The sequence below is a fragment of the Gopherus evgoodei genome, chromosome 16, assembly GCF_007399415.2.
Source record: "Gopherus evgoodei ecotype Sinaloan lineage chromosome 16, rGopEvg1_v1.p, whole genome shotgun sequence".
In the NCBI taxonomy this organism is placed as follows: Eukaryota; Metazoa; Chordata; order Testudines; family Testudinidae; genus Gopherus; species Gopherus evgoodei.
The window spans coordinates 916362-941832 of record NC_044337.1 but is presented as its reverse complement, the minus strand read 5'-3'; the positions used below and the strand labels follow the sequence as shown (position 1 = coordinate 941832).

The 25471-nt window shown below is 45.8% G+C and overlaps 1 protein-coding gene across 3 annotated transcripts; it reads right to left on the bottom strand.

Moving 5' to 3' along the window:
* Positions 1–8697: 8697 nt before the first annotated feature.
* On the bottom strand, positions 8698–22989 carry ZMYND19 (zinc finger MYND-type containing 19). Of its 3 annotated transcripts, none has more exons than XM_030535935.1 (6): positions 22890–22989; positions 20820–20879; positions 19646–19752; positions 14099–14239; positions 11710–11890; positions 8698–10249 (listed from the first exon to the last, which is right to left on the bottom strand). In XM_030535935.1, the coding sequence occupies exons 1-6, from the start codon at positions 22938–22940 to the stop codon at positions 10106–10108; spliced, it is 684 nt and encodes a 227-aa protein (XP_030391795.1). In that variant the 5' UTR covers positions 22941–22989; the 3' UTR covers positions 8698–10105. The 3 variants fall into 3 exon arrangements, with proteins under 3 accessions (XP_030391795.1, XP_030391796.1, XP_030391797.1); XM_030535936.1 differs by lacking the exon at positions 22890–22989 and adding an exon at positions 22231–22430; XM_030535937.1 differs by lacking the exon at positions 22890–22989 and adding an exon at positions 20252–20330 and having other exon boundaries at positions 8699–10249; positions 20820–20885.
* Positions 22990–25471: the final 2482 nt, after the last annotated feature.

Genomic DNA, 25471 nt, shown 5'->3' with positions numbered 1-25471 from the left:
CTCTATTGTTAATTCATGAGTAGCTAAGAAGCAGCATTCATGTAACTGCAGTTGGGTGTGTCCTTGCCTTTGTAAACGTTTGTGTGAGTGCAGGACACCGGGGGGGGGAGGGGCATCACGGTATGGACCACCTTGGATGCAACCACATGTTCCGCTCCCTCTATGCAGACCATATTGGGACCCTTGGGCCATACATAGGGCACAATTCGGGAAACCTCCCATGGAACAAAGCCAGAGCCCTACACCTCTCCCTTCTCCATCAGTGTGTTGCCCATCAGAGACCGAATCTCCGCTGGGACTGGCTGAGGAAGAAGATCAGGAGGAGGAAGCTCCACCAACACTGTATTTCTGCTCTTCTTCCCCTGAAGAAGATATGCCCCACCTCCTATGACTGCTGATGACTTCAGGCACCTTCGGGAGTTATTCTGCAGGATTGCAGACACCCTTCAGATTCCTTTGGAGGAAGGGAAAGATCAGTAGCATAAGCTGCTTGATATCCTGCACATATCCTCTTCCAAAATTTCACTACCTATCAGTGAAGCTCTCCTTGATCCCACAACAGTGCCCTAGCAGACCCCAGCATCCATCACTTCAACCTGCACACCCACCAACAAGAAATATGTTCCAGCAAAGGATAAGGAATTTCTGTGCTCGCATCCCGCCACAAATTCTCTGGTAGTCAAGAGAAAGGCCGACAATACCAATCACATTCTAACCATCAAGACAGAAACTGGAAATGCTTAAATTTATTCAGACACATAGCTTATTAAATCAGCCACACTCCAATCTCAAATATTAAATTACAAGGCTCTTATGACTAAGTATAACTCCAAGTTAGAGTATCTCTGCCATGACCTTCCAGAGGCCAAGAAAGAACAATTTCAGATGCTAATATCTGGGGAACACCTCTTGCCCCAAACAGCCCTACAAGCCTCGTTAGACTCTGCAGATACAGCTTCCTGCTCCATCGCAACTCCATGGCTGCACCTCTCAGGCCTTCCTAAGGAGGTGCAAACCTCAACTGAAAACTTACCCTTTGAGGGCCTCAGACTTTTCATGGAGCATGCAAACATTTCCCTGCACTCTCTTAAAGACTTCCAAGTTATTCCCCACTCTCTTGGCATTTACACACCAGTGCTAAAGAGATGTCTAGGGAAGTCTCATCTCCCTCTGCAATCCGGACCACTGCAGTACACTCCTCAATGGCATTATGGCATCCATCCTAAGACAAAGGTCTCCTGCCAAACAGACAGGCCACTCCTCAAGGGGCTACCTCTCACACACCCGCAGCCAAGCAACAATTTTGAAGGTGTGGTCAAGGCCCCAAAAAGCCTCTCCCTCTTCCAGCCATTCCAGTCATTTTCGATATCCCACCAGTTTGCTCCACTTTTTCCATCAGGAAGACTAATCACCTCAGACAAGTGGGTTCTAGAGATAGTCAGGGAAGAATACTCCATCCCCTTCCTATCTATCCCACCCCGCCACACCCCCTCCCTGTCTCTCTTCCGGGACCCCCTTTCACAAACCCATTCTATGGGGAGAAATAAATCTTCTGCAACTGGGCGCCATAGAACCAGTCCCTTTCAAACATGGGGGATGGTTTTTACTCCCATTTTCTGATCCAGAAGAAATCCAGCAGCTGGCAACCCCTCCTGGACCTTCAAAATCTAAACAAGTTTGTCAAACTGCAACACTTCAAGATGGTTGCCCTCTCCACTATTATTCCAGCACTGGAACAAGGGGACTGGTTCTCAGCCCTCAATCTGCAAGATGCATACTTACATATCACAGTACACCCTGCCCACAGGCGATTTGTCCGATTCGCCATGGATGCCGACCACTATCAGTACAAGGTACTGCCTTTCAGACTGTCTATAACTCCTTGGGTATTCTCCAAAGTTCTTGCAGTAGTTGTTGCCTGCCTAAGGAAACAAGGCGTCATCATCTTTCCATACTTAGACAACTGTTTCCTCAAGACCCCGTCTGAAACAGACATTCTCCAGGCCACCTGGGTGACAATGGACCCGTTTATCAATCTAGGCCTCCGCATGAACCTAAAGGAGTCTACTTTAATGCTGGTACAACACCTGGAGTTCTGCTTCAGAGCCAAAACAGATTCTGTGGCAGAGAAGGAATTGGGAGGCAGCCAGACTGCACAGCACTATATATTCATTCCACTTTCAGCGCAAGGTGTACGTGTGGTGTGACAGGCACTGCTGAGGAAGATCTCCTATCCCAGGTGCAGGGGGTTCTGCCACAGCTACAGTGGAGCACCCATAGGGACAGTCTTCCTGAAGTCCCCTGCCTCATTCCCTGCACGCCTTCCAACTTCCACAACAAAGAGGGGAAGGGTCTTACAAACAGTAGCTTCCTTCACTACATACCCTTGCTTCATCCCCCGAGATGATATAGTATGTGCACAAAATGAGACAGGAGCCTGTGGAAAAAATTTGATGTTATGTAAAGAAAACTATTGTAACACATACACCCAGGGAGGGCAAAGTAAAGTTGCATAGGCAACTTTAGTTCTGGCATTTCCTAACTTTTGAGTATTTGATTTTACAGCAGCAATTTTCTGTAAAGGTGTTTTGTAATTTCCTACATTTTTAAAAAAGAAAACAAAAAATGATATTCCATCATATGGCATCTTGATACCTATCCTTCTGTCAACGTTAGGGGCCTGGGACATCCTTCCTGTCAATGGTAGGGGCCTGGGCAGAGACAGGTGCATTGTGGAGGTGAATGCCTGGCTGCAAAGATGGTGTCGCCAGGAGGGCTTTGACTTTCTTGACTACGGAATGCTATTACAGGAAGGACTGCTAGGCAGAGATGGCATTCACCTTCCGAGGAGAGGAAAGACCCTATTTGGACACAGACTGGCTAACCTACTGAGGGCTTTAAACTAGGTTCGATGGGGACAGGTGAGCAAAGGCCACAGGTAAGTGGAGAACATGGAGTCCTGGGAGATGGGTCGGAAACAGGAGGGAGTGTGGGCTATAATGGCAGAGAGAAAGGAGGGTCAGGGCAAAACTAGGACGCAAGATCAAATCAGGATCTTAGATGCCTATATACAAATGCGAGAAGTATGGGTAATAAGCAGGAAGTGCTAATAAATAAGTACAACTATGACATTGTTGGCATCACCAAAACTTGGTGGGATAATACACATGATTGGAATGTTGATGTGGATGGGTATAGCTTGCTCAGGAAGGATAGACGGGGGGAAAGGGAGGAGGTGTTGCCTTGTATATTAAAAATATACACACTTGGACTGAGGTGGAGATGGACATAGGAGACGGAAGTGTTGAGAGTCTCTGGGTTAGGCTAAAAGGGGTAAAAAGCAAGGGTGATGTCTTGCTAGAGGTCTACTACAGGCCACCTAACCAGGTGGAAGAGGTGGATGAGGCTTTTTTTAAAAAACTAACAATCATCCAAAGCCCAAGATCTGGTGGTGATGAGGGACTTCAACTATCCAGATATATGTTGGGAAAACAACATAGCAGGGCACAGACTGTCCAATAAAATCTTGGACTGCATTGCAGACAACTTCTTATTTCAGAAGGTTGAAAAAGCTACTGGGAGGAAGCTGTTCTAGACTTGATTTTAACAAATAGGGAGGAACTTGTTGAGAATCTGAAAGTGGAAGGTAGCTTGGGTGTAAGTGGTCATGAAATCAGAGTTCGCAATTCTAAGGTAGGGTAGAAGGGAGTACAGCAAAATGGAGACAATGGATTTCAGGAAGGTGGATTTTGGTAAGCTCAGAGAGCTGATAGGTAAAGTCCCATGGGAATCAAGACTGAGGGGAAAAACAACTGAGGAGAGTTGGCAGTTTTTCAAAAGGATACTATTAAGGGCCCAAAAGCAAGCTATTCCGCTGGGTAGGAAAGATAGAAAATGTGGCAAAAGACCACCTTGGCTTAACCGTCAGATCTTGCATGATCTAAAAAATAAAAAGGAGTCATATAAAAAATGGAAACTAGGACAAATTACAAAGGATGAATATAGGCAAACAGCACAGGAATGCAGGGGCAAGATTAGAAAGACAAAGGCACAAAATGAGCTCAAACTAGCTATGAGAATAAAGGGAAACAAGACGACTTTTTATCAATACATTAGAAGCAAGAGGAAGACCAAAGACAAGGTAGGCCCACTGTTCAGTGAGAGAGAAACAGTGATAAGAAACTTGGTAATGGCAGAGATGCTTAATGACGTCTTTGTTTCGGTCTTCACCGAGAAGTCTGAAGGAATGCCTAACATAGTGAATGCTAATGGGAAGGGGGTAGGTTTAGAAGATAAAATTAAAAAAAGGACAAGTTAAAAATCTCTTTAAAAAGTTAGATGCCTGCAAGTCACCAGGGCCTGATGAAATGCATCCTAGAATACTCAAGGAGCTAATAGAGGAGGTATCTGAGCCTCTTGCTATTATCTTTGGAAAATTATGGGAGATGGGAGAGATTCCAGAAGACTGGAAAAGGGCAAACATAATGCCCATCTACAAAAAGGGAAATAAAAACAACCCAGGAAACTACAGACCAGTTAGTTTAACTTCCGTGCCAGGGAAGATAATGGAGCAAGTAATTAAGGAAATCATCTGCAAACACTTGGAAGGTGGTAAGATGACAGGGAATAGCCAGCATGGATTTGTAAAGAACAAATCGTGTCAAACCAATCTGATAGCTTTCTTTGATAGGATAACGAGTCTTGTGGATAAGGGAGAAGTGGTGGATGTGGTGTATCTAGACTTTAGTAAGGCATTTGATAAGGTCTCACATGATATTCTTATCAATAAACTAGGCAAATACAACTTAGATGGGGCTACTATAAGGTGGGTGCATAACTGGCTGGATAACTGTACTCAGAGAGTAGTTATTAATGATTCCCAATCCTGCTGGAAAGGTATAACAAGTGGGGTTCCACAGGGGTCTGTTTTGGGACCGGCTCTGTTCAATATCTTCATCAATGACTTAGATATTGGCATAGAAAGTACGCTTATTAAGTTTGCAGATGATACCAAACTGGGAGGGATTGCAACTGTTTTGGAAGATAGGGTCAAAATTCAAAATGATCTGGACAAATTGGAGAAATGGTCTGAGGTAAACAGGATGAAGGGTCAAAATTCAAAATGATCTGGACAAATTGGAGAAATGGTCTGAGGTAAACAGGATGAAGTTTAACAAAGACAAATACAAAGCGCTCCACTTAAGAAGGAACAATCAGTTTCACCCATACAGAATGAGAAGAGACTGTCTAGGAAGGAGTACGGCAGAAAGGGATCTAGGGGTTTCAGTGGATCATAAGCTAAATATGAGTCAACACTGTGATGCTGTTGCAAAAAAAGCAAATGTGATTCTGGGATGCATTAACAGGTGTGTTGTGAGCAAGACACGAGAAATCATTCTTCCGCTCTACTCTGCGCTGATCAGGCCTCAACTGGAGTAGTGTGTCCAGTTCTGGGCACCGCATTTCAAGAAAGATGTGGAGAAATTGGAGAGGGTCCAGAGAAGAGGAACAAAAATGATTAAAGGTCTAGAGAACATGACCTATGAAGGAAGGCTGAAAGAATTGGGTTTGTTTAGTTTGGAAAAGAGATGACAGAGGGGACATGATAGCAGTTTTCAGGTATCTAAAAGGGTGTCATCAGGAGGTGGGAGAAAACTTGTTCATCTTAGCCTCTAAGGATAGAACAAGAAGCAATGGGCTTAAATTGCAGCAAGGGAGGTTTAGGTTGGACATTAGGAAAAAGTTCCTAACTGTCAGGATCGTTAAACATTGGAATAAACTGCCTAGGGAGGTTGTGGAATATCCATCTCTGGAGATATTTAAGAGTAGGTTAGATAAACATCTATCAGGGATGATCTAGACAGTATCTGGTCCTGCCATGAGGGCAGGGGACTGGACTCGATGACCTCTCAAGGTCCCTTCCAGTCCTAGAGTCTATGAATCTAAGGGTCGCCCTCTTTGCACCAGAAGGGAATGAGACTTGCACTTTGCCAGTGAGAGCACATTTTCCGACAGCAGAGGAATGGGGACACTCAGGAATCCATGGTCCCTTTCCAGATTCTGAAGAGAAGTCTGCTCAAATGAACTTTCTGCCAATTTCCCCCAAGGTTGATTCCTCCTTCCCCATCCCCTTCAACCTGTTCCAATCCTGTATTTCCCCTTCCCCTGGCTTTGGGCCAGTCTCAGTCTTTTCACCTTCCCAGTCCCTTCTCCTCAGGCTTCTCATCTACTTTCTCTCCTCACCCAGCCAGTCCTAGCTGCCAAGTCTCTGAGACGGAATCTCCCTACGCCTCAAAACCCAAGTCTCTCCCTCTTCCAACACCTAATCATAGAATATTAGGGTTGGAAGGGACCTCAGGAGGTCATCTAGTCTAATCCCAGTCTCTGACCAGCCAGCCCGTTCTCATCCCACAGTCCAGCTCCTTGCCCTCTCTCTCCTTCACTCCCTTCACCCCCACCGGTTTCTAATCCCAATCTGTTTGCTCAGTCTCAAACCTCAGCTCCTAGGCCCATTTCCCTCATCAGCTCCAGTCCCTCCCCTTACCCAACCAGTCCCAGTCTCCATAACCCTCTCCTTGCACAATAGGCCCAAATGGCCATCCCTCTCTCTCCCTGGCTCCCAGTCCACCCCTATACATTCCAGTCCTTGTCTCACCAGACTCCTTGTCCAAATCTTCTACTTTACCTCCATTTTTTGTCCCCTTTGCATTCCAGTTATGCAGCTTCTTCCTTTATGCTGCCTGGGAACCAGTGATGGGATCACTGAAAAGCATAGAACAGAAATGCCCCCTGGTCTCAATTCCAGTGCTCAGCCTCACCCAGGCCAGCAGCAGCCATTACAGGGAAACTCTGACTTTGCCTAGCCTAGGCTACCAGATACTCAGTGCGATCAGCAATAGGCATGGTGGGAGGCTGGAGAATACTCAATGAGAACAGAATTTGTGGAGATTTTAGCTGTGAAAATGCAGCAAGTCGGGGGGGGGGGGGGGGGGGAAATCAGTCCACACATGCTCAAAGGCTAATTTGAGCAATTTGGATGACGAAAGGCACACCCCCGCCAAAGGCCACTACCCTGCCAAACTTTACTTCTCTGCTCCAAAGCAAGGGAGTACTAGAGTATTTCAAAAGGACTTTTAACATGTGAAAACATTTTCACTAACCTTTAGAGAATAAGACTGAGAATATATTATTGCCCACATGGTACGCCCACATCTCGAATACTGGGCACAGATGTGGTCTTCTCACCTCAAAAAAGATATTCTAGCACTAGAAAAGGTTCACAAAAGGGCAACTAAAATGATTAGGGGTTTGGAGAGGGTCCCATATGAGGAAAGATTAAAGAGGCTAGGACTCTTCAGCTTGGAAAAGAGGAGACTAAGGGGGGAATATGATAGAGGTATATCAAATCATGAGTGATGTTGAGAAAGTGGATAAGGAAAAGTTATTTACTTATTCCCATAATACAAGAACTAGGGGTCACCAAATGAAATAAATAGGCAGTAGGTTTAAAACAAATAAAAGGAAGTTCTTCACGCAGCACACAGTCAACTTGTGGAACTCCTTGCCTGAGGAGGTTGTGAAGGCTGGGATTATAACAGTGTTTAAAAGAGAACTAGATAAATTCATGGTGTTTAAGTCCATAAATGGCTATTAGCCAGGATGGGTAAAGAATGGTGTCCCTAGCCTCTGTTTGTCAGAGGATGGAGATGGATGGCAGGAGAGAGATCACTTGATCATTGCCTGTTAGGTTCACTCCCTCTGTGGCACCTGGCATTGGCCACTGTCAGTAGACAGATACTGGGCTAGATGGACCTTTGGTCTGACCCGGTATGGCGGTTCTTATTCTCAGAAACAGCTGAACAATTTTGGCAGAAATTTTTCAAGAAAATACAGCCTGAGGCACACACACAACATGGAAAAACATCAACCCAGTTACAGCTTGGCAGTCATAAGAAACTGAAAACAGTCCTGTAACGAGAAGCCTCCATATTCACTGGTTCCTTCCATGAAACTGGGCCAAAGCTCCACCATTACCCTTTTCCAACAACTCCTGCTACTGCCTCTTCCTATTTCTAGTTTCTTCTCTCTCCATTCCACAGCAGAGTTTAATTTTTGAGATAAGTGACTTTCTCTCAATTCTTAGGGAGCCAATGATTTCACAGTTTTCTGTATTTAACAGATTCATCTTTTTCATTAGCGTTTCTCAAAACTTTACAATCCTGAAATTAAAATTATCTGAATTCATGGTTAGCCCCTAACACTATCCAGGTAAGTCAACTATGCTCACCTTGTTTTTTTACAAATAAAATCCACCACTATAGCAAAAAGTTAAACATTATTTCTATCAAATTGTTCCGTATAATGATTAAAAATCCTTTGTAATCAAGTGCTGTGAAAGGGATTGTGGTCTTTAGTGCCAGTGCACTGAGACAGTGCCATGGAAAAAAAAAAGTCAGTCATGCTAATTACCTGCCTATTTAAACAAGCAGAAAACAGGACCAGCATCATATGTATCTATGTCCCTTTTTGCATTCACAGGAATTTCTACTGGTTCATTTAAAGCAACTAATTGTGTGCTATTTTATATGCTAAGGTGTTAATTAAAAGCAGTATAGTTATACTGGTATAACTCCAGGTACACACATTCCCATGAGAGAGCTTTTTCTTGGGCTTAGCTTATGTTGCTTGAGAAGGGGGTTTAAGCTACAAGAATAAAAGGCTCTTATATCTATGCAAGTATGACTGGTAAAACTACTGGGTTTTCCATGGCAGACTCTCGAGACAAACGAACTAGGACTGACCCACGTACCAAAGAAGTGAAACCCAATGGAAGTGATGTTTTTCAGGTTCTTTAGGTTAACACTTATTTCACTAAAAACTTGCAGAAAAGCTATTTAAGAATTCAATACCGTACTCCTTTCTATTAAGGACTGAGAAAATTTGCACTGCATATTTGAGTCATCTATTTAGTCCCTCAAAAACAATAGAGAGCACCCAAATTTGACGTTTCTGGTATTTCTAAGGAAAAGTAAGCAGAGCGTTAAGGTATCTGTTATACATAATAAAAAAGCAAGAGCAGCCAAAATAATTCTCTTTTCCAAAGCAGGTCAAAAAATAGTTCCTCCCACATTTTTGGTGTTAATTTTCACTATTAAGTAAAAAAAAATTCAGAAAGATATGATTTTCAGATTGATAGCATCTCTTTAAAGTAAGGAGTATCCCAAAGCAACCACTATACCTGCCAGATCAGTTACAAACATCTGGAAAAGCAAGAGAAGATCTTTTGGCGACATTCATGAGCATGCAAAGGTTTGACAGCAGGAAACCAGATTTAACTTTCTGCAAAACACAAAGCATGATCTCTAGCAGCCCTTCTCCAATGCAAGTGGGATCAACCAGCTCCATGCCCTTCCAGTCTCCTTGTGGATGATACCCTGAATTCTGGGCCCAGTGTCAAGGCTTGGTGTATTAGAAAGAAAATGCTTAGTAAGAGATGTAAAGACCAAGTGTTACTGAGCTTCAGAAATGGCTAAAAGGGAACAGGAGAAAACTGCAGAGCAGAGCAGACAACAATTCATTCCAACCCTTTACTTTGTTTTGCTTTTTTAAAATATAACTTCCATGCAGAGTTCTCCAGAGTAACTGCTGATGTCTGAGCCAGGCTCCTGGCCCTGGAACAGCCACAGATATTGTTTAGCCACATGGGAAAAAAAGCTTTTGCTACATGACAGTTTTTTTACTTGTAGGCCAACAATGTGTTCTCATCTGAACATTACAGTAAATGAGTCCTATTGAGAATTTCTAACAAAAAACTGTACATGAGTTTACAAACATATTAACATATAAATAATGAGAAGCTTCCTGCCTGGAGCCTCCACAGTAGTCTTTTTGCTTGAGAATATAATACTGGAAGGGAAGACCCAATCCCTTTCCACAGCACCAGTCAGAGCTGGCTTAGTCCAGTCAGCTGTTCTACTCAAGCATCACAGGGTTTGTCTTCTTCAGTGCCTCTGGCTTCAATAAGCAGTCTGTCATTACTGTGCAAAAGCAAGAGTCCAATGCCTTTGAGAAGGAATCCTGCTGCTGAGAGGCTTGTGCCACCTGGTCATCGTTCTGGTCCGAGCTCTTGCTGGAAGGTTCGTTTCTTCTCCCGACAGTGCTTCTTGTGAGCAGGCCAGTCCTTCTGCTGGCACTGAGACCCACAGTACCTTGCTACCTGGCATCGGCCACATATATTGAATTCACGTAACTAGAAAAAATGTAGAACAGCTATCAGTTAGCCAGCTCAGCCCCAAGAGTCCAGGTAAGCCATTCCCCAAGAAGCCCGACACACGGACAAGCCCCACCATATATCTATCAGCATTTGGGAAATATGAACATCCAACAATTAGATTCCCTGAATCAATAGGATCTGCAACCATTGCACTAACTTATGCTCTAAGAGCAACTGCAGCACTGAGAAGTTAGCAAGTGTAATGAGCTGAGACCACTGAGAGTTTCACATTTCTTCTTACAGTGTTATAGTTCTGCCAGATAGTCCAAGTGTTCCCAGATCAGGAAAAAAAGACTAGAAGTACTGCAGAGGCTCAGCCCTCAAACTTGTGGATCATCAGGGGGCTTCGCGATATTGGTCCCAAAAGGGGGAAGGGAGAAAAAAAGATGGAGATCCCGGTTCAGGAGTTAGCACATGTAAGACTCATACATTAAGGTACGTGTTTGCTTAAAGGTTCACCATATTTAAAGCTTTTTTTTAAAAGCACTTAATTTGGGAGGGTCCAGGGGGTAACCTGCATGTCTTGGAAGTTTATCCTGCTCAGCATTCACTATCAAAAGGAAAAAAATCCCTCGTTCAGACAAGGACACATCTGCTTCATTGAGACAAGGCTCAGTCCTCAGACCATTCTTCACCCAATCTACTCTCTGCCAGTTTCCCCTTCCAAAACTCCCTTGTCTAAAGGCTGCCTATCATCTCCTTCCTAACAATGGCCGGGGATGCTACTACTTTGACTCCTCCACTGCTCAGATCTTCATCCACAGCTTTATCGCCTCTTGTCTAATGCAACTCCCCTCTTTTCAGTATTCTGCAGCTCTCCAGCAGGCACAGAATGCTACTGCCCATCTTCTGACATACAAAGCAGAATTAACACCCTCTCAACAAGTTCTATTAGATCAGTTCAAGTTCCAGTTCAAGATTTCTTATTTTTAAAGCCCTCAGTGGATTTGCTCAACCCTTCCTCATCACTGGCTGCTTTGCTGTCCCTTCACAACCTTGCCACTGATAGCAGAAGAGCCTTCTTTGCAACTCATCATCTGGAATAACCCACTTTGTGTATCTTCCACCATGCACACTTGCTAAAGCATTTTGATATTCAGTTTGCATGGATTATACACGTAATTGTGGTATACAGCCAATTACTCAGAGTAAAAATACCCCCGAAGCCTAAGGAATTGTTAAGGCATCCTAATGGGGAATAATGAAATTCAAATGAAAAAAAGAAAATTAACGCTACTAGAAAAAATACCTTGCAGTTATTAGGACAGGGAATTTTCTTCTATAGGGATTCAGATGAAGATCATTAGTGATAGCCTGAGACACTCAAAACTAGACAAGGCAAAGCACTGGAGATTACACAGCAGGGAACAATCTTTGGACACAAAGTGGCCTAATGGGTCTCTTCCATCGCTACTTTCAATGTACTTTGAACACACCTGTTTTTCAATCATTGTGCATGGGGGGTAGTGACATTCATAGTATGTGCATGAATTTTCCTCTTCCTCCACAACATCCCCATTAGCGTTGTAATACCGCGTTACATTCAGCACAGGAAACTGCTCTTCTATTGGATCTGTGGGAAGCTGCTGGATCGCCAGCCAGTACAGACTTTGTTCCCTTTAATGGAAAAAACACGTTTATTCCATGAGTTTAGAAAAGACATTTATGGAAATTAAAACTGATTCAAGTTGTGAAGTAGGTTGTGCAGACACTGTCTTTGACCTCATTAGAGTTAAGGGTCCATTTGCATTCCTCCCTTAACTGGCCTCTTTTCAGGATTCCCATTTCAGGCCTGATGCAAAAGCCATCACCAAAAAATGTTTAATTGAAGACACTGTATTTAAATAAGGGTCGATCAAAGGGCTTATTTCCCCATTTGAGCTCTCCTAGCCTGCTCTAATGTAGAAACTCTTGCCATTCACTGGCTTCTGAAAGGAAGTTTCTTAAATTGACCAATGCTCTGAACAGCATCATCTTACTAGTGCTGTGGCTATTTCAATTTAGTAGACAAGAAATTACAGTGCTACAATGGGATTGAAGCCCATAGGTCTCCACTAACATAACACAAACACTGTTCTAATGTTATTCAGGCTGCACCATACAATTAAAACAAAACATTACCCAGGGAGATGAGTGAGGTCTGAAACTTATTGGGCCATAGTCTATGCAGCAGAGCACAGACTCAGGCCCTCACAAAATGTTAGCACAGGAGGATGGAATCTGATTCCAGTAACTCACTTTGTCTTTAACCTGAATACATATTAAGTTGAATAGCACTGCATTTGTTGGCTCATATGAGCTTTGCTGGTATTTTGGTGCCCCAGGATAAGCGCCACAAGTGCACTATAACCAGCTAAATGTCAGATGACTAAAGGACACGCCACAGGCTTCAACACAATATTTGAGCATCAAGCACTGGATTTCTCAGGACTAACAGTATATGGCAAGATTTTTCTCTGCACTAAATCTCTATGCAAACTATGTTAGAAAGACCCCCCAAATAGTTTGCACTTGAGGCTGAGATATCATCTCCCTTCATGTTTTTGGTTTAATTTTAGTTTCCTCAAGTTGCAGGAAGTAGGTTTTTATCTTTTACTGCTTGATATTAGCCAGTTCTAATATTGTCAGGCTTGGCTTGCTATACAACTCAACACTTTAATACATATTATGGGGATTGAGTGATTTTTATTACTAGTAGTGCAACACAAGTGAAAGGATTGTTTCAGCATTGGACACTATAGTGATGGATAGTACAGAAACATCTGCTAGATAGTTGCTGCATCTGCTGATGCTTCTACTTGACCTGAGAAATCCTGATATCACAGGTAGTTACTGCAAAACTATTGTGATGTCAAACTGACTCCAAATAAGCACTCCTGATCCTAGGGCCTAAGCCATCTTTTGATTAGTATCTACTTCAAGTCACATAACTCCTGATCGTAAGCACTTTACAAGCTACGCACAGGGAACACTTCATCAACTGAACGGCAGCAACTTCTGGAAGGTTAGGAGGCTGCTGTGTAGCGTTAACAGTTTAGGACAGGAACCGAAATCCTTTATCCAGTTAAAACTGCAGACTTAGTTTTATGATGCCCAAATGCCATCATCCAAATGGAATGGAATGTATGCAAGTTTAATAAAAAGCTACATTTGTAGCCAACAAGATTTTGATTGTTTTCTTCTTTCAACAATTATGATATAAATAGTCTTGGCAGAATTCAATTTTTTGTAGTTTCAGTAGATATCGATGTATTTTAAAAAAATTTAATCTAAGTTTTCATAGTTGTGGAAAATTAAAGGGGGGAGGGTTAGACAATTATCTAATAAAAGAACACACAAACTCAAAAAGGTAAAAAACTTTATAACCATTAAACCACATATTGTCAATGTCACATCAAAATAGACAAAGTAATTATGCACATGTCAAACTAATAAGGTCAAGCCTTTTTTTTTTTTTCTTTGCCAATCTAAATTCTGATCATCATCAATGGAAATTTTTTGTTGGTTTGTGTTTCCCTGCCACAATTCTAAAAGACAAAGAACAGAAAAGGAGGGGAGACACTTGGTCACAGTGATGACAGGCTCTGTTTTGTCTATAAACCACAATAAATTGTTCTCTCCATTTCAGATGGGGAAATGCAGGAACAGAAATTGTGAGCTGTTCAAGATCAAGGTGTTAGATCAAGGTTCATTTATTTGGGTTTTTGTTAGAAAATAGTCTGGAAGAGGCAAGTCAATTTTGAAGATAGTTCCAAGTTAATTTGTTGGATGCAGCTTACTCCTGAGCTCCATTACATCTCACCCATAAATATTGTGTTGATATACCTTTGTTTACTAGAAACATCTTCAGCTTTGGGTCTCCATCCCCATGGGACTAAACGCAGATTGTCCAGTCGGTTGTCCACCGTCACTGCGTTCAGATGCACCACTTGAAATCCTGGGGCAATCCCTCCCCGGTGCCTCTCCCTGAAAGAGATTAAATACAATTTGCAGTTCAAAGTAAAGAACAGTTCTCCATAGACTATGAGTGGTGTGTTTCTCGTCAGAAGGAGCAGTGTATCAGAGATGCCATTCATGTCACCGTAGTGACAGATCTTCACAGCCTTCTTAGTAGAATAGACTTATTCCACAAGTTTAGTATTCTGCCATAAAAGTGCTCCAGCTGAAAACTAATTGTAAGGCCAGAGTCTACTCCCTTAATTGAAAAAGAAAATTACAAAATAAAATAAATGTTATAGCACTTCTGCAAGAAGTTAGGACAGTCAAGAGATGGATTAGATCAGATACACTTAGGTGCACGTGTGACATGCACATGCAACACTACAGCTAGAGCTCCATTAGGAAGTCTCTAAGCAAGGATTTAAAGGCTCGAGAGCTTCACCAGTGACCAGCAACCACCATTTTAGTGCCTGTAATTGTATACAGTACACACTATAAAAAGACTCCTTTGGAGCCATTGTGGGCTTTCATGACCAGCAGGTACAAATAGAAATTTGTTTAAACGAAGAGGTTGGATAATTAGCATGTACATGCTCTGCTTAATATATTCCCCTCCCGCCAAAACTAACATTTACTTCCTCCTATTCATTTCATTCCCTACATGCCTCCCCTCATTATTGTTCCGTTCCTTTCATCTTTCTTCTGCTCTCTTTCACCCCATCAATCTATTCCTTGTCCATGTGCAAGTGTTATTCCTGGCCCATCCTGCTTTTCCGTTCCTAACTCATTTATTGTAGCAATCTTTCTCACTAAATCATCTCTGTGCTGAATTATTCCTCTATGTCTTACATCTCAGAGTGCAAGTCTGCAGGGCAGGGAGCTGGATCCGGCTATGTGCTTTGTAAAGTGATCAGTAATTCACAGCACTATAAGATCATTTTAACAGTACGAGCAATGAACACAAAAGGTATTACATGTGAGGATGGTGGCACAGCTTATTCAGGTTGCCCCACACTTCCCATTATAAGTCCCTGTTTTCAGTTATTTATAAAACTTTGCCTAATTTTAACAGTTTGAGCTAAAATTTTCCACACTGGGTGGATTCTTGAGTCCTTTTCTTTGAAATGCTCTAGCACCTCCATGCTTTAGACCAGGGATAGCCTTTGCATCAACGATGGGCCTTTTGCCTTCCCTGTGAAAATCTACCCAAATGTGGTTACAAGCCTTTCAAAAATCGCAGTTTGCACATGCTCAGTGAAGACATTAGAACTAAGCAATAAAGACCTCTCTGGTAATTCCATACATACAAAGCATGAACATGCCTCTCACTGCTCCCAGTGCTGACCACACTGCAATGCGTCACCCCCATAGAGCCACTAACTAAGCATGCTCCAGCCCAGGCTGCAGGGGGAAAGCTGGATTTTCCTTTTAAATGCTCCTCTGTACCTGTGCGGGACCAGGCACTAGAACAAGGATAGCCAACCTGAGCCTGAGAAGGAGCCAGAATTTACCTCCCTCCCGCACCTCCAGATAAGCTGTTTCGTGGCATGCAGGAGGCTCTGGAGGGGAAGAGGGAGGGCACGGCAGGCCCAGGGGAGAGGGTGGGGGCAGGGACGATGGCAGAGCCAGGGGTTGAGCAGGGAGCACCCCCTGGCACACTGGAAAGTTGGTGCCTGTAGCTCCAGCCCCTGAGTATATGCCTATGTAAGGAGCCGCATATTAACTTCTGAAGAGCCGCATGTGGCTTCGGAGCCACAGGTTGGCCACCCCTGCAATAGAACTAAGAGCAAGGAGCCTGTCCCTCCTGTGCTCTCAATGACCGAACTGGTGGCATCTGATGGAGCCAGGGAGAGTAGGGAGAGTCAGACTGGGATGAGAAAACTGAGGAGTGGAGACTGGGACAAGGAGCCAGTGATGGGGCAGAAGCAGTCAAGCCTGGGAGAATGGGCAGAAGAGTATGTGCCTACTAGCATAGGCTAGAACCTGGAATAGAGACCAAGATTCCCGAGTCTCTCCATTCCTCTCCTGTCAACAAATATCTGTGAAACCCATTAGAAAAGTGTGCAGCTCATCCCCTTCGAGTGCAGTTCCACAGAAGATGACAAGCTATTATTTCTATCAGTTACCCCAGTAGCTCAAGTGGTAGAGGCCTGGGGAGTGGATCTAAATATTCCAACCCTGCTGTTAACACACATGGATGTCGGTAGCATGCCACATGATGGAATTTGTTTTTTTCAGTTTGCTTTTTTAAAAACCTTATGAAATAATAGATATGTTAGAAGAACACCACAGTTGCTAAGTCAAGCAGTCAAAAGTTAGGAAATGCCTGAATTAAAGTTGCACATGCAACCTTAATGTGGCCCCCTGTGTCTCTGAGAGTCTTTAATTACATGATCAGGCTATTTTCTCCACAGGACTCCTCATGCCTCCAAGAATAAAAAGGATGAATGAGGAAGGAAAACTCATCCTGTGGGCAGACTAGCCAGAGAGACATGAAAATCCTGCTTTGGGGAATGAATGGGCAAAGGGCCTGTCCTGAGGACATGGTCAAGTACAACAAGGAAGAGTACGGAGCCCTTTTGCAAAGGACAATGGCAGTGTTGTTCGGCTGCTGTCATCATTTAGTCCCAACTAAGTGCTGCAAATCACACTCCATTGAAGTAATTAGGATAGAAACAAGCTTCCTTTTTGCATTCTGGGAGTAGCTAGTTTCCTGTGCTGAGGGCTGAGCTGTGATTTTAAACTAATTTATTTAAACTGGTGTCAAAGGCAGTGTAAACACTTATGCTGAAACCGCAGTATGCTGTACTGACTCAAGATTGTAAGTAGACAACTGCTAATATGGCAATGTCGGAGAAAAACTTAGTTCTCACTTTTTGGCCGGGTGCAGCAGCAACAACTCATCAGTAACATCAGGCAGACAAGCTTAGCTCTTGCAGTATAAGCTGCATTTTTGCAGAAAATGCCAACTGACTCAATTTTTTCTACCTGCTGCAGTTTTCTCCAGTTCTGAGATTAGGTTTAGACAAGAGGCAAGGCTTGGGGTTGGAAACAGTGACTGGCTATTGGATGAGGACAATAACACGTCATCGTTTCATTTAAAGACCTCAAAGTGCTTTAGCCTCACAGCCCACTTGTAGGGAGGGCAGAACATCAAGCTTGGCCTGCCAAGGAAAACATGGGGTTTTGTTCTTTGTTTTTTTTTTAAATGACTCCAAATTCATGTAAATCAGAGTGACACTGGAGCTTGGATTACTGGGGCAGGAAAAAGCCTGAGAGCACTGACCAGGCTGTAGCTGGATGGTACCTGCAACTACATTGTGTGAGGAATTAGGCTCAGCTGCTAGGCAGAGTTGTGGCCAGGAAGTTCTGCAGCTGCCTCTACCCAGAGCACTGGCTTCACAGCTCTCATTGGCCGGGAACCACAGCCAACAGGAGCTGTGGTGGTGGTGCCTGCATGCATCTGGCTAGCAGATGAACGAGGGGGATGTCGCCGCTTCTGGGGAGCCCCTAGGTAAGTGCTGCCCAAAGCCTGCCTCACCCCGTCCCATTCCCCAACCCACTGCTCCATCCCATACCCAAACTCTGCCACTGCTGGGGGGTAGGCATGGAGCCAGGCAGGGAGACTGCTAGCCCCGGCAACCCAACCCCCAGCATCAGCAGGGGTCTCAGATCCCAGGCTGCTGCCCATGCCCCCCCACTTCCTGCCCCAAGCAGCTGGGCCACCCTCCCCCAGCATCCGCAGGGCCTCCAGTCAGGCGCATCCTCTACCCCAAGTTTTATTCACAGGTATTTTTAGTAAAAGTCACGGGTCATGAATTTTTGTTTACTGCCCATGACCCATCCATGACTTTTACTAAAAATACCCGTTACTAAAACGTAGCCTTAATCATAATGCATACATGCAAGGTGAGGGAACAAAGAGATACTATTTTCTGTACACAATTCAACTGAATTCATTATAATTTATTCAAAAAGTAAAGCAGTCGTGTTACTGAAAGAGAGAATGAATAGGCTGCTCAATATGCAAACAGCTGGACCACCATGATGTGGATAACTTTCAATATCAGTCATTTGAACAGAAGCGGCATCCTTTTATGGGATTATTAATTCTACTTATGGACTTTAGTTATTACAGCATTAGGTTTGTGTCCACTGCAGTGGGCAATCTGATTTACCAAACAATTATAGTCAGTTACCTTTGCAACAAGATTAGCAGCACTGCCAGAGGCACTAAACCTAACAGGTGCAGAGTGCTAAGGACTTGTCTACGTTTGAAACAATACAGCAGCAACGCTTCAGCGTAGATACTACTTACATTGACAGGAGGGTTTCTCCTGTCAGTATAGGTAATCCACCTCCCTGAGAGGTGAGCAGCTAAGGTCAACTGCAGAATTCTTCTATTGACATAGCGCTGTCTACACCAGAGGTTTATTGTTTAACTATGTCACACCCTGAGCAACATAGCTGGGTTGACCTAACATTTCAGTGTAGATCAGGCCTTAGACACCAGTGAGGGGCGGTATGTAAAAACATTATTTGGGGGGCAGTGGGGGACCTCAACGGGTCCCACAGTTGCATGAATATTTAACCAGAAAATTCATTAAGCAATAGGTTTGAGTGGATAATTTCTGGGCAACTCCAATTTAGAGCAACAATATACAAACTCATCGAGGTGACCAGCAAACAATATCCCCAGGCTTATGTCTCAAAATAAAGAGCTTTCAGTGACTACTTCAGGATTCTCTCACCATGAGCAATTACCTTTTCTACAAACTTTTAAGTTCAGTTTTTAGTCACCAACGATAGTCAAGGATTTGCTCTGTGCATGAAAGGGAGCAAAATCATTTCCTACAAGATAGCTAGACAGGAGAACACACACTTTACAAAATTAAATAACCAAATTAAAGTACTGAATATATCAAGTCAGCCTCTGAAGTGTTTAGACAGGCAGAGGTGACTTGCCTGACAGAGAATGTAAAGCACTGACTAGTATTCAATAAAGTGTGCAAAATTTAAAGTTAGCAGCAAACAAAGCACCACTATGCTGAAACAATCAGTTGAACCTTTAGCACTGTCCTATCCCAATCAATCATTCAGAAGACTGAGCAAACACAAAACATTCACATCTCACTGGTACTACTGGGAGTTATACTTGCATATCATGGGGTGAACAGAACCCAAAGGTTCTAGGAATTTAGTAACTCCTAGATTTAAACTATGGGTATATATGAGCAAACAAGTAGTTTCCCATGAGCAACATTTCTTAGAGAGAGACTGGTTTCATTCTTCATTAAGCCTTTTAACACCGCAACATCTCTAATTGCACCCACTGTTAGTGTACATAATGCATTATTTAGTGTACAAACAAGCTGAAGATTGCAAGCTACATCCCTGACCGATTACTATATTAATTCTTTGTACAACACCTACCACAGTAGCTCGTGCAGCAGACGCCCAGATCCCCTTCCTCTGTTTTTGTCAAAAGCATAAGCAAATATTTTAGCACCATTTCCATCAGCATCTACCTCCATCCGAGCCTGGAGAGAAGGAAAGAGTGTTCTGTGACCAAGGGCATCCAACTGTCAGCAGCACTGCTTAACATTCCCTTTGGGAAATGGGAGACAGGAAAGACCAACACCCAACATCATCTGCCCCCTGCAACTGCAGGAAACTGATTATATGCCATTTCATCTTAATGGGATTTTAGTTATTTAATACTTCTGTATTAGACAGAGAACAAAAGGTTCTGGGGAGAAGGAAGAGGTGGACTGCACACAGCAGAAATGCTATGGGCAAAGAGGATAGAACAGATGGTCATGTGGTTAAGGTGCCAGCCTAGGTTCTCTTCTCTGCTACATACAATAGACAAGTCACCTGGTCTCTCTGTTCCTCAGTTTTCCATTTGTAAAATGGGGATAACAGCACTTCCCAATCACACAGGTATGCTGGTAGGATAAGTACATTAAAAATTATAATGACTCAGATATAATGGTACAGGGGCCTTATAAGTACTTTTGAAAGACAGACAGAATTCACCATTGAGTCATGTAGTGCCCACACTTGTTGCTTCAGAATTTATGTTTTCCTCACCACACCACAACAGCTGCTAATGGGACTGGAATGGAGAAGGAAAAGGGAAACATGATCTTTCTCTACACAGACAACAAAGGGTGTTTTTTTAAAACAACCCCACCCACCGTAACACCCACATACACAGTTTAATATCTTTAATGACAGCTGAGCTGGTCTGTGAACACCACAGTCTTAAAGGTTGTGTCTACCCAGGTGTGGGGAGGGGGTTTCAATTGAGTTAAACTAACTTGATTGAAAATACACCTTTTCTGCCTCTATAGATATACCCTATATAACTTAACCTTGTAAAACAAGGTTGCAGCCTAACAATTGTAACTATGTATGTCTAACATGTTAATATCCATGTTCAGAAGCCATGCTCTAGACTTAGTGGCTAGTAGTAATGTTAATAGCTATCTATCCTCTCCAGAGAGGGGAATTATGATTTGCAAGCACTATTCTAGCCACAGTATGTCAAGAGTCTAATAACCATATTGGCTCAGAGAACTTAAACAAAGCTCAAAACACTTACCTCAAAAGAGTAACTCTCCACTAATGGGATGTCTTGTTCATCTATCAGCGTATACTTTGTCTAAAATATACCAAACATGTTAAAGGCAGTTAAGAACAGCTGTAACTTTTTTGAAACATTTAAGGTTATTACTGAAGTTATTCTGCAATGTATGATTTAACTAGCAATATTTTAACACCGCAAGTAAGCAGCACCTGCACAACCAGTTCCTGATTACATCACTTTACTGGGAACAGATTTTTAGCTATATTCTTTACACCGGGGGTTCTCAACCTTTTTCCTTCTGAGCTCCTCCCAGCTTGCTATAAAAACCTCCATGGCCCATCTGTGCCACAACTGTTTTTCTGCATATCTAGTAGATTAAAAGCTAGGGCTGGCATTAGGGGTGGCAAGCAGGGTAACTGCCTGTGGCTCTCATGACAGGGGGGGCCCTGCAAAGCTAAATTGATCAGGCTTTGGCTTCAGCCCTGTGCAGCTTTGGCTTTCTGCCCTGAGCCCCAGTGAGTCTAACACCGGCTCTGCTCTCTGGTTTACTTTGACAGACCCCCTGAAACCTGCTTGCAGCCCCCCAGGGGATTTCAGAAACCTGGTCAAGAACCACTGCCTTACACAGGCACTACTTGCCATGTGAAGTGGGACGGCAAAGCACCCAGACCCTAGGTTTAATACAGGATCAACTAGAATTGTAGAAGTTATTAAAATATTAGTGACATATGAAGTTATTTACCCATTACCTAACCTAGACAAAGTATGTTCAACCCTGTAGAACTAAGAACCTTCACAGCAGGTCTACATTCCAGAGCTCACCAACAGTTTAGTGAAGGCAAATGCCTTACTGTTTCTATGACACACACAAGGTGGGTGAGATAATATCTTGGACGAACGTCTACTGGCGAAAGAGGGAAGCTTTTTGAGCTCCACAGAGCTCTTCTTCACTGGTTCTATGCTTATTCAATTTGCTGCTAAAATATTCTAGGAGAACAGTTATTCCATGTATTCTCTACCTACACTTGTTCCTTTCAAATCTCCACTACCCCAACACTAACTTAGACAAATAGAAGAACAAATTTGAGACCACTTAATGGCTACCACCCACATCTTTTCCGAAAACTGGGTGAATCCTAATAAAAAAAAAAAACAAAAGACACATTGGCCGGTTTAGTAACATACTTAGCTAAGCAGAATACAGTACTGTATCACCATCATGTACCATGGCAAAGATGCATCTCAATTTTTTACAGAGTTTGCTGTACATGGAATTGTCATACACTGAACTAGGAATTGAGTTTCCTTTTAGAAAGAGCACTACTAAAAAAACTAAACAAGTTTACTGAATTCACTATAGCTCTGGCTGACTAAAACACTGTAAGTCACTACCAGTCTATACCCATTGCAGACTAAATACTGGTACCATTCAAGTGCCTGTGTGAAACAAACTGAAGAAGCTGGATCCAGATCGCGATGGACAGACCCAACGGACACATCCAAAGATCTATGGCAGCCTTACAGGCAATCTCAGACGGACAACAAAGGCCAGAGACCTGCCCCTAGCTGGGCCACCAATGCCCTTACTGCATTTCTCATCTGGACAAAGCTATGTTAGCATCCAAGGGCGGAACCCCGGCTCTGACACGCCTGCCTCGGACCACGCCGCCTGGAAAGCGAACGGGATATTAGCGCCTTCTGGGGCCATCGCGTGCACCTCCCGGCTCAGCGCCCTGCCCTGCCCCTCACCACAGGGCCCCGGAGCTCCCGCACTCCCAGCTCCACGCGCAACTGCGGCTTCCCCCGGCCCCGGCCCCGCACCAGCGCGAGCCCCGCGCCGCGAGCTGCAGCCGAGAGGCCGAGCCACGCGCCAGGCAAGGGCCGGGTTTCCACGCCCGCCCACGTGCCGGGCACTCGCCGCCGCAGTCCCAGGGAGCCCCCCGCGGCCTCGCGCAGACCGGCCCCCACCGGGGCCCCGCGCCACGGCCGCGCCCCCGACCCGTCCCGTCCCCTCCGCTCTCGGGCCCAGCCGGGCGCTCCCGCCGGCCCGCCCCGCCCAGCGCGGCGCGGCGCGCGGCCCCTCACCTTGCCGGCCACCCGGCCGAGCCGCACGATCCCCAGCTTGAAGTCGGTCATGGCCGGGCCGGGCCGGGCTCAGCGCCGCCGCCTGCGCTCGGGACTCTGAGCCCGGGAGCCGCCGCCGCTGCCACGCGCCGCCGCCTCGCGCACACCCGGGGGGCGGGGCAGCACGCCACCTCCCAGCCTTCAGCGCTCAGCCAATCACAGCACGCGTCGACCCTCGCGTCATGCTCCTACACCGCCCTCACGCCCAATCGGAAGGCGGGGCTAGGCGGGGTTACTGGGGCAGCGGCCACACACAGGAACGTCACACTCGCGGGAAGCTTTGTGCCGCCAACACTGGAGCGGAGCAACGCAAGGGGGGGCGGGGCGGAATTAAAGGGGCCGCTGCCGCCCTTGTTGCTGAGCCACGCGCCCGGCGCGAGCTCGGAGCCCCTGTGCCCCGGCGCCAGCCGGTAGCCCTGGCCCCCCTCTCGCATTGCCTCTGTCCTCCAGCCCTTGTGCACCAGCCGCCTTCCCATGGGCCGCCTCGTGTGCAGCCCATTCCCCTGAGTCCCCCTGCACTACGCCTGGCCTGCAGCCCCCGTGCACCACCCCCATGGGTTCCCCTTCCTGCAGCCCCCGTGCACCATCCCCATGGGTTCCCCTGGCCTGCAGCCCCCGTGCACCACCCCCATGGGTTCCCCTGGCCTGCAGCCCCCGTGTACCACCCCCATGGGTTCCCCTGGCCTGTGCACCACCCCCATGGGTTCCCCTGGCCTGCAGCCCCCGTGCACCACCCCCATGGGTTCCCCTGGCCTGCAGCCCCCGTGCACCACCCCCATGGCTTCCCCTTCCTGCAGCCCCTGTGCACCACCCCCATGGCTTCCCCTGGCCTATGCACCACCCCCATGGGTTCCCCTGGCCTGCAGCCCCCATGCACCACCCCCATGGGTTGCCCTGGCCTGCAGCCCCCGTGCACCATCCCCATGGGTTCCCCTGGCCTGCAGCCCCCGTGCACCATCCCCATGGGTTCCCCTTCCTGCAGCCCCCGTGCACCATCCCCATGGGTTCCCCTGGCCTACAGCCCCCGTGCACCATCCCCATGGGTTCCCCTGGCCTGCAGCCCCCGTGCACCATCCCCATGGGTTCCCCTGGCCTGCAGCCCCCGTGCACCATCCCCATGGGTTCCCCTTCCTGCAGCCCCCGTGCACCATCCCCATGGGTTCCCCTGGCCTACAGCCCCCGTGCACCATCCCCATGGGTTCCCCTGGCCTACAGCCCCCGTGCACCACCCCCATGGCTTCCCCTTCCTGCAGCCCCTGTGCACCACCCCCATGGCTTCCCCTGGCCTATGCACCACCCCCATGGGTTGCCCTGGCCTGCAGCCCCCGTGCACCACCCCCATGGGTTGCCCTGGCCTGCAGCCCCCGTGCACCATCCCCATGGGTTCCCCTGGCCTGCAGCCCCCGTGCACCATCCCCATGGGTTCCCCTTCCTGCAGCCCCCGTGCACCATCCCCATGGGTTCCCCTGGCCTACAGCCCCCGTGCACCATCCCCATGGGTTCCCCTGGCCTGCAGCCCCCGTGCACCATCCCCATGGGTTCCCCTGGCCTGCAGCCCCCATGCACCATCCCCATCCCCGTGGGCTCCCCTAGCCTGCAGCCCTTGTGCACCAGCTCCATCCCCATGGGTTCCCCTGCCCTACCCCTGGCCTGCAGCCCTCATATGCCATCCCCATCCCCATGGGTTCCCCTAGCCTGCAGCCCTCATGCACCAGCCCAGCCCCATTCCCATGGGCCCCTCCCACTACTCTTGTTCCCATAGGTTCCTCTGCACTACCATCATCCCCCTGGCCACAGCCCTCATGTGCCAGCCCTGCCCACTGAAGGTGGACAGTTGAATCTGAGGAAGACACTCCTGCAGTCAGTGCTGGATGTTTTTCCCCAGGTGAAGGGATTGTTGCATTTAGAAAATAGGGACCATGCTGCCCTGTCTACCTTTGCCTACTGTCTCACGTGACTGTCTCATCAGCAAACTACTGCCTAGACAAACCTACCATAACATGGGTGCACAACTGGTTGGAAAACTGTACTCAGAGAGTAGTTATCAATGGCTCACAATTGAGCTTGAAGGGCGTATTGAATGGGATACTGTAGGGATCTGTCCTAGGTTTGGTTCTATTCGATATCTTCATAAGCTATTTGCATAATGGCATATAGAATGCACTTACATAGTTTGTGGACAGTACCTTGACAGTGTGATATTGCACCCCATAATGCTTTATAAAAATATGCTTATGAATGTAAGTATGACATAACTGGAATATGTTTTATGCTACATATGCCATGTAACATATCTTTGCAAAGGTTATGTTCTACTGAATGTATTCATCCTATTTGTATGCATGTATCATTTTTACATCTGAAGTTATGAGCATTAGCTCTATGCTTATATTTAAAGTGCTGTAGGAAGCACCTAAGGCAGATTTGGTCAACATAGTGTGAAGAGGTTAATCAAGTAACTGGGAGTACTTGGCGAACAATGGTCCTTGATAGATGCCAGTCCACATCTGAGCTTTCCTGGGAACGTCCTGTAGAGGACTGAA

Coding starts and splice junctions, on each gene's coding strand:
- ZMYND19 (XM_030535935.1), bottom strand. CDS start 22,940: ATGACCGACTTCAAGCTGGGGATCGTGCGGCTCGGCCGGGTGGCCGGC. Junction 19,753..20,819: donor TGGAGAGTTACTCTTTTGAG/GTAAGTGTTTTG, acceptor CCTTCTCTCCAG/GCTCGGATGGAGGTAGATGC. Junction 11,891..14,098: donor GATGTTTCTAGTAAACAAAG/GTATATCAACAC, acceptor TTTCCATTAAAG/GGAACAAAGTCTGTACTGGC.